Source organism: Thalia democratica, chromosome 4, assembly GCF_965202585.1.
Source record: "Thalia democratica chromosome 4, ktThaDemo2.hap1.1, whole genome shotgun sequence".
Taxonomy (NCBI): Eukaryota; Metazoa; Chordata; class Thaliacea; order Salpida; family Salpidae; genus Thalia; species Thalia democratica.
The window spans coordinates 33,716,968-33,724,308 of record NC_139168.1 but is presented as its reverse complement, the minus strand read 5'-3'; the positions used below and the strand labels follow the sequence as shown (position 1 = coordinate 33,724,308).

Genomic DNA, 7,341 nt, shown 5'->3' with positions numbered 1-7,341 from the left:
AAATTTATTTTTTAGAACTAGTTTATTTTTAATATGTCCTTTGTTGTTTATAATTATCATTTTTTAATTATTTACTCAGTTCGATTAGTTTTAAAGTGTTAGTTTTTTTTTTAAGTTCTACTTGTAACATAAAAAAATATTATTACTTGTTGGTTTTCTAAAACTTATAGATAGAAAAAAAACACTAATAAAATGTTGTTACTTCTTACTTACCAAGGTATAAAAATAAATTGATATTTAATTACAAAAAAAAAGTTACTAGTCTAAAACTAAATATTTTTCTCTTTTTAATTAGTTTTGTTTCATTTTATTGCAAATAAACTTAATAAAGATTATTGACTGAAAATATATAAATAATCAAGTTATAAACTTATTTAAAGTGTAAAAATTGCTTTATTTTGTTTAAACATTTACTACACAATAGAAAAAAGTTATAAAAATTAAATACAATAAAAAAAAACTATTTTAATAGAATATTTTTAATAAAAACTTAGGCTATAATTTTTAGTACTTACAAAGTAAATATTTCTAAAGTTATAAATTATAATAGGTTTTTTCAAACTAAGATTTGATTTAAAATAAAATAATCATCAGTTATTTTTATAACAAAAAAATTCGATTAAACTATAACCATTTTTCTTCCTTTTAAATAAAAAAAGTCTATATTTTAATATAATAGTTACCAAACGATTAGTTTTAGTAAAACAAACAAATATAAATTATATGTAGAAAAAAATTAATTGTTTAGTTTTTTAAATAACAATAAATAGTAGCAAATAGCGGTTTATTTTTATTGTAAAAATCGTAATTAAAATAATGAGCTTTTTCCAGCGATGCTTTTCTCCACAATCCTTTTTCCTCCAAAGCTTTAACTTGGGAGTCAAACTTTTTCTGGTACTCCATGGGCGGATCGTTGTACCTGGTAGTTATGACGACAACTCCGTCTCGCTTGACGACCCTCAAAAGTTCCGGGATCACTCCAGGTTGGAGCTGATCTTCGGCGAACCCTCCGCAGTTGAAAACTCCGTGAAACGAGCAATCTTCGTAGTCCAGCCTCGCTCCGGGAAGAACTATTTTCTCCTTCAGGTTTCGGTAAATACCCTTTCTGCGGGCCACCCTCAGCATGCCACCGCTCCCGTCCAACTCGTGAGTTTCGCCCTTGAAACCCTGGGCTACCATGGCAGCGGCGACCAGGCCGGTACCGCAGGCGAAATCGAGAACTTTGATGTCTTTCATGTTTCTCTGCAGAAACTTGATTCCTTTCATTGCGACTTGCGGAGGGGTGGTGTACCCGAAATTTGAAAACTCTTCTTCGTACTCCTCGCATTTCTCCGTGTAATTGTTCAGAACTCCCTGCAAATCGGAAGAAACAAAATATTCGTTGTGGACCATGTCGATTGTGCGTGGCAGGTTTTCCATTTTCGACATTTAGATAAGTTATGTGGCTAAAACTTGAAAAGAAAGTTTTAAAAAGTATCAAATATTTTTAAATTAATGATAAAGCAAATGATCTTAAACACTTAAAATATGTTCACAAAAAAAATTCTATATGCCTTGTATATTAAAAGGTTTTAGTTTAATACTAATTTTAAATAAACTTGCATCGAATAAAATTTTTATATTTTGTTGAGAATTTTTATAGTAAATAACCAACCTGCGCTTTATGATTTTTATGTTTATTTTTAGTGTTTACTTTTACCAATTTAAGATAACATTTAATAACTTTTTATTACAAATGTTTCTCTAAATTAAGAATGCTTAAATACTACGTTTAAGACAGCCTTAAAAATAAAACAAATAAAACCGAAAAAATATTTTTTTTTATACGTTAACTAAAAGATCAACTTTATCTAAAAATATTTATAACTACTACTACCTCTTTAAAAGACATATTGTAAAAATGTATTTTTAAGAGATATAGTTTTTAAAATAAACAATAAAACAATAAATCATGTATGTTTTATTCTTTCAAGACTTTATTATGAAAACTAAGTTTCTGTCAAAGACCTCGTCATTGCTTAAATAAAAAATCTAACGAGATATTTAATAGTCATAGAAAGCAGTATTTAAAACTTAGAAAAAAAATTTCTTGAAAAACAAAATAAGAAGAAAAAGTAACCAAGAGCTAGAAAAACTAAAAAAGAACACAATAATAACTTTTAATGAACTCGGTTTTAAAATAAGAATAGATATAGGCGCGACTAAATATATTTTCTTAGACATACTAATTACTTTAATTAACTAGACTTTTCAAATTTTTATATTAATTAATTTAAAAGTATGTAATTGGTTCCTTAAATTTTAAAAACTGTGGTTTTATTTTTATTGTTAGCTTTTATCGCTGGTTTATTTTAGTTTAATTTTAATCTAACAAGTGTTATTAATACATACAGTAAAGTACTTTAGTATTACCATTTATTTAATTTTTACACTTGATTATTACGTCATTTGATATTTTTACTTTAACTTATAACTATAGTATAGTTTTATTTCAATTTCAATTTAGTTTAATTTAGTAAGATACAATTTTTGACAAGACTTACTTGAAAGTACTCAAATAAGTTTAAGAATAAATTATATGTGTTTGGTTATATTTTTTTCATAATTTATGCATCACAAAAAAAATTTCAAAGCTTTTTTACTACTAATACATAACTACATTTTTATTTAAACTATGTTAAACTATTTTAAAAACTCACTAGAAGAAAAAAAGAAGCTTACATCTAGGTTCTTATTATTATTTTTATTATTATTTAGATTTTGATACTTAACTAAAATTTACACTTTACCATAAATTCAAGCTTTAGATTAAAATTTAGTTTGTTTTGGTTTTTAAATGTTTTTTTTTTCATTAATTTGTTTAAAAAAAATTTTCCATGACTATTAGATATATTTTTAGATTTTTTATTTAAGCACTGACGAGGTCTTTGACCGGAACTCAGTTTGCATAATAAAGTCTAGAAACAATAAAATATAGTATTTTTCCTCTAGTAGTTGAGATATTTTTATTATTTTTCTAAAAATTAAAACATGTAATAAACCAAGTATGTTACTTAAGAGATTTACAGATGTCTAGTTATTTATTAAATCTTAAATCTTTAACGACTTTGTCAAAAATTTATGAGCAAAAAACACTATTATATTTTTCAATGACATTGTTCTTTTGCTAAACTTATACAAACTTTATCTTAATCTTTTAAAAATTATGTTCTAATTATAAAAAATCTATAAACTCAAATCTCAAAAAAAAAAATAACAAATTTAATTCATTAAAATCAACCAACTCATTGTAAGTTTACGTAGCTTTACTAAATTAATATATTTATATCTTTTGTACTAAGTATTTATGTTTACCAAAAAGTCTTAGAAAATGCTTTTAAGAAATGCTTTTTTAATTGACTACCATACTAAAATGTTCTGTTTCTAATACAATTTAAAACCTGCTTAACTAAAAAATATTAAACAACGAATTAAAAAAAATAAAAACAACTTGCAGCTAAAAAAAGGTTTCAAAGTTTTATTAACATATAGTTATAATATTAAATTCGACGGATTTCAGTAACAATTTAAACTTAAAACATAAAACGTTATGACGATTGTAAAGTAAGTAAAATGTATATCTATAGTTTCGTTTATTTCTCAGACAAACCTTATGTACTAAGTATGTAAGTTATTGATGATCATGAGTAATATATGTGTAAGAACCTCGTCTGTAACACTAGATTTTTGTAACGTCAGTATAAATTTTCTCTTGATGTTTGTCAAGAATAACTCAATCTTTGTATTAATGCTAACAAAAAAAATTTACATAAACAAAATAAGCAACAATTCTTACATTATTTTAAGTAACTATACATTTACAACAACTTCTAAAATCACTTAAATAATTAGTGTTTTTATTTATAGTTTTTATAAGAAAAGCTTAGTATACAATTATATTATAACTGTTCGTCCGAGTTGAACTCAATTTTTTATAATCTAAATATGTAGTTACATATTTATAGTTAGATTTATATCATATATTCCTTAAACTTATGTACTACTAAAGTACATAATTTGCTGTAAATGTATTTATAAAATAAAAAAACACTTGTTTTTTAACTTTAAAAACACTAATAACTCAAAAACCAAAAGCTAATCAGAAAGAAAAGTTTTGATAGTTAAAAGATATTATATAAATACTTTAAGATTTTTTTTTTATAAAATAACTTAATTTTTTCCTTAAAACTAGCTTGTATGTCAATATCTTACCCTGGGGGTATAGTTTAAAAACATAGTTTCACTTAAGTAAAACGTTTAAATAATTAAAACAGCAATTTCAAACTGAAGACAAAGAACAAGTATAGCAATATTTTTACTTACGCAATTTAATAAGAGTAAGCTAGTTACGGTAGTTGTTTTGTAAAACAAATATAAATTTACAATATACTTCTAAAAACTAGTAAAACATTGCTTAGTAATAGTAAAACTAATTTAAGCTTTAAAAGTTTGAGATAAAATCATTAGCTGCTTACCAGGTAAAACTTTAAATATGTTTGTCTAAATAACCTTTGTAAAAAAACGCTTTAATACTGCAATAAACAAAACATTAAGTTTTTTCAAACAAAGATTAATACATCTGATACTTACTGAAAAAACTTCTGTAACAAAAATGTATATAATTGCCCCTTTACTTTAAGTAAACCTTAGTCCTTTAGGAAAGAAAACAGCTCAAAAGGTATAACTATAACCAAAAAAACATTGTCATTAAAAAATTAATGCATTAAAACTAAGTATATACCATAAAAACCTAGCTTAATTATATTATAGGTAGAAAATCTTTACAATAAAATAAAGTATTACAAACCAGTAAGCTTAATTTTTTTATTTTTAAACTTCTTTTTAACGAAAAAAATTCTTAACGCATCGTAAACTTTCTTATTGTTGTATTTTTTTCCGCTTTATAATAATACGTTTTGTCTTTTTTCATAGGTTATCTCCTGGTGTCATGTTTTAAAAACATTCCAAAGGTTTAATCTAAATTATTTACACCTAAGTTTTGTAAGTTGTTTGGCAAACGATTTATTTATTTATTTTCGATATAACTAGTTTATCTTTTACCAGTTTAGAATTTCGTTTGATCTGATAATTTTCTCCATAAAAACAGAGTATCTTTTAACAAATTGTTTGTAATAATTGTTGCTCAAAAAAAAAGCGTTTTACACAGACAATTTAAACTTCGTGTAAGTTTCATGATCTTTTTTTTGCAAGCTTTTTGTTCATTTTTTCACAAACAGTAGAAGTAATATTGTATTTATTACAATAATTTTGTTTTTATTAAAATTTTAATTGTTTTCTGTCTGAACAAAGAGGTTAGCATTGGCCTGGACATGGAGATAAAAAACATTTAAAATCTATCAGATATATACTATAAAGATAGTTAAACTGGACATAAAATACTTTCTTATATTAGAAAAGGTATAAATTGATTTTTTTTATACAAATTTTAGTCATTGATAGCTAATTTTATTTTAAAAAACTTTTAATTGTTGTCAAGCTTATGTTTAATTTATGTTTAAAAGTAGATTAAAAGTTTGATTTATTTACTTTCTTTTAAATTATTAAAACTTATAGCAGCTTAGGTTTAAATTCATATTTTATAAAATGTTAATAAGGTAAGGTGCTTATAAAATATTATTAAAACAAGTTTTGTCATAGATATCAAACTTTCAATTTAAATACATCGTTTCAACGTTTCTAAACCCAGAATATTTTATTTTGCACTTAGCTGCCTCATTATAATGATCTCTATTTTTACCTCTGAAAAAACAGTCAAATAAAAAATTTCTTGATACATTTATCTATTCTGACACAATACAGACGGAATTTAAGGTAAAGTTTTGTATGACATCATAAACAATGTAATAAAAATAAACCACTATAATAAAATTTGAGTACTTACTATGTACTTTAAAATACTTTTAATTTGTAAACTAGACAAAAAAAACTCAAACTCTTAAATCTATATTTAAAATAATTTCAAAAACTTTAAGAATAACAGTTAAATATTTAAGTTCAAGTCGAATAGTATATTAAACAAAATTATTTTTTGGTATTTTGTGTATTAAATTGATTTAAATTTGTTTTCAGAGTATATTTCTCTAGTTCAGGGGTCGGCAAACTGCGGCCCTCGAAGTGTAAATCTGCGGCCCGCGAGCATGTTTTTTATTTAAATGAAATGCAGCCCGCGAAAGAAAAAATTTAAAAGAAATCAAAACTATTTAGTAAAACTTTTTTTTTAATTTGCAAATTACTTTGTTTAAAGGGCAAAGTTTTTGAATCAAGGCTTTTTTACATTTTTTATCCTTTAAAAACACTGACTGATTTGATGTAACTGATTTAAACTTTTTTGTTTCAAAAAGTTGCAACCATGAAAACTTTAAATAGATTATTAAAGTATTTAAGGGTTTTAAAAGAAAAACTTGGGCTGTTAAAAATTAAATTAACAATATAAGTTTTGTTTGTGTTTTACTTAACTTAACAAAATAACAGTAATTTTAAACATGTGATGTGCAAGCCTTTTTCTAAGTAAAAATAGAACTTTTTACTTTTTTAAGCACTTAAAAACTTGAAAATTTTAGAACAGATATATAACTTTATCACAGTAAAATACAAACAAGTTTTAATCTTTAAGATAAATTCGCTTATTTCTGCTTACTTTTTTGAAAATTCAAAACTTAAACTTTTTGCATATAGTTTTAAGATTAAAACTATTTTGTTTAAATTATGAGCATAAAAATACAAAAGCGAGTCAATATTTAATGGCGTCAATACTGCACGGTGCATCACTTTTGCACGGCATTACTTTAGCACGGTAGGTCAGTATGCACACCGTCACTTTAGCACCAAGCGTAATTTTAGGATGCTGCGACATTTCTGCACATCGTCACTTTATCATAAAGTGTCTGACTAAAACTAAAACTGCAGCCCGCGGAAAATTTTGAAACTTAAAATTTGGCCCGCAAGAACCAATTGCCTGCCGATCCCTGCTCTAGTTGAAAACCAAAAAACTTCAATAAAATAACTTAATTAGTTTCAGAGCTTCTACTTGTGTGGCGGATATATGTTTTTCTAATGAATTAGTTACCATAAGAAACAATTAAGTGGCTTCAAACTATGAGTTACAAAACTCATTAAATTTTCAAGTTTTTTACTAGGAATTTAAGTTCAAAATATACGAGCTGCAAACAATAATTTGAAATCTAAAAAGCTCAAAATTTGTTATATAAAGTTTTATTGAAGTATATTTATAGTTCGTAAAAATAAAAATGCTTTATTATGTCTTCTACATTTTTTATTTAA

At 24.5% G+C, this 7,341-nt stretch overlaps 1 protein-coding gene across 1 annotated transcript; it reads right to left on the bottom strand.

Moving 5' to 3' along the window:
- Positions 1 to 644: 644 nt before the first annotated feature.
- LOC145834311 (methyltransferase-like protein 27) lies at positions 645 to 1,446 on the bottom strand. Its single transcript, XM_082941710.1, has one exon. The coding sequence runs from the start codon at positions 1,426 to 1,428 to the stop codon at positions 745 to 747; it is 684 nt and encodes a 227-aa protein (XP_082797836.1). The 5' UTR covers positions 1,429 to 1,446; the 3' UTR covers positions 645 to 744.
- Between the last annotated feature and the right edge of the window lie 5,895 nt (positions 1,447 to 7,341).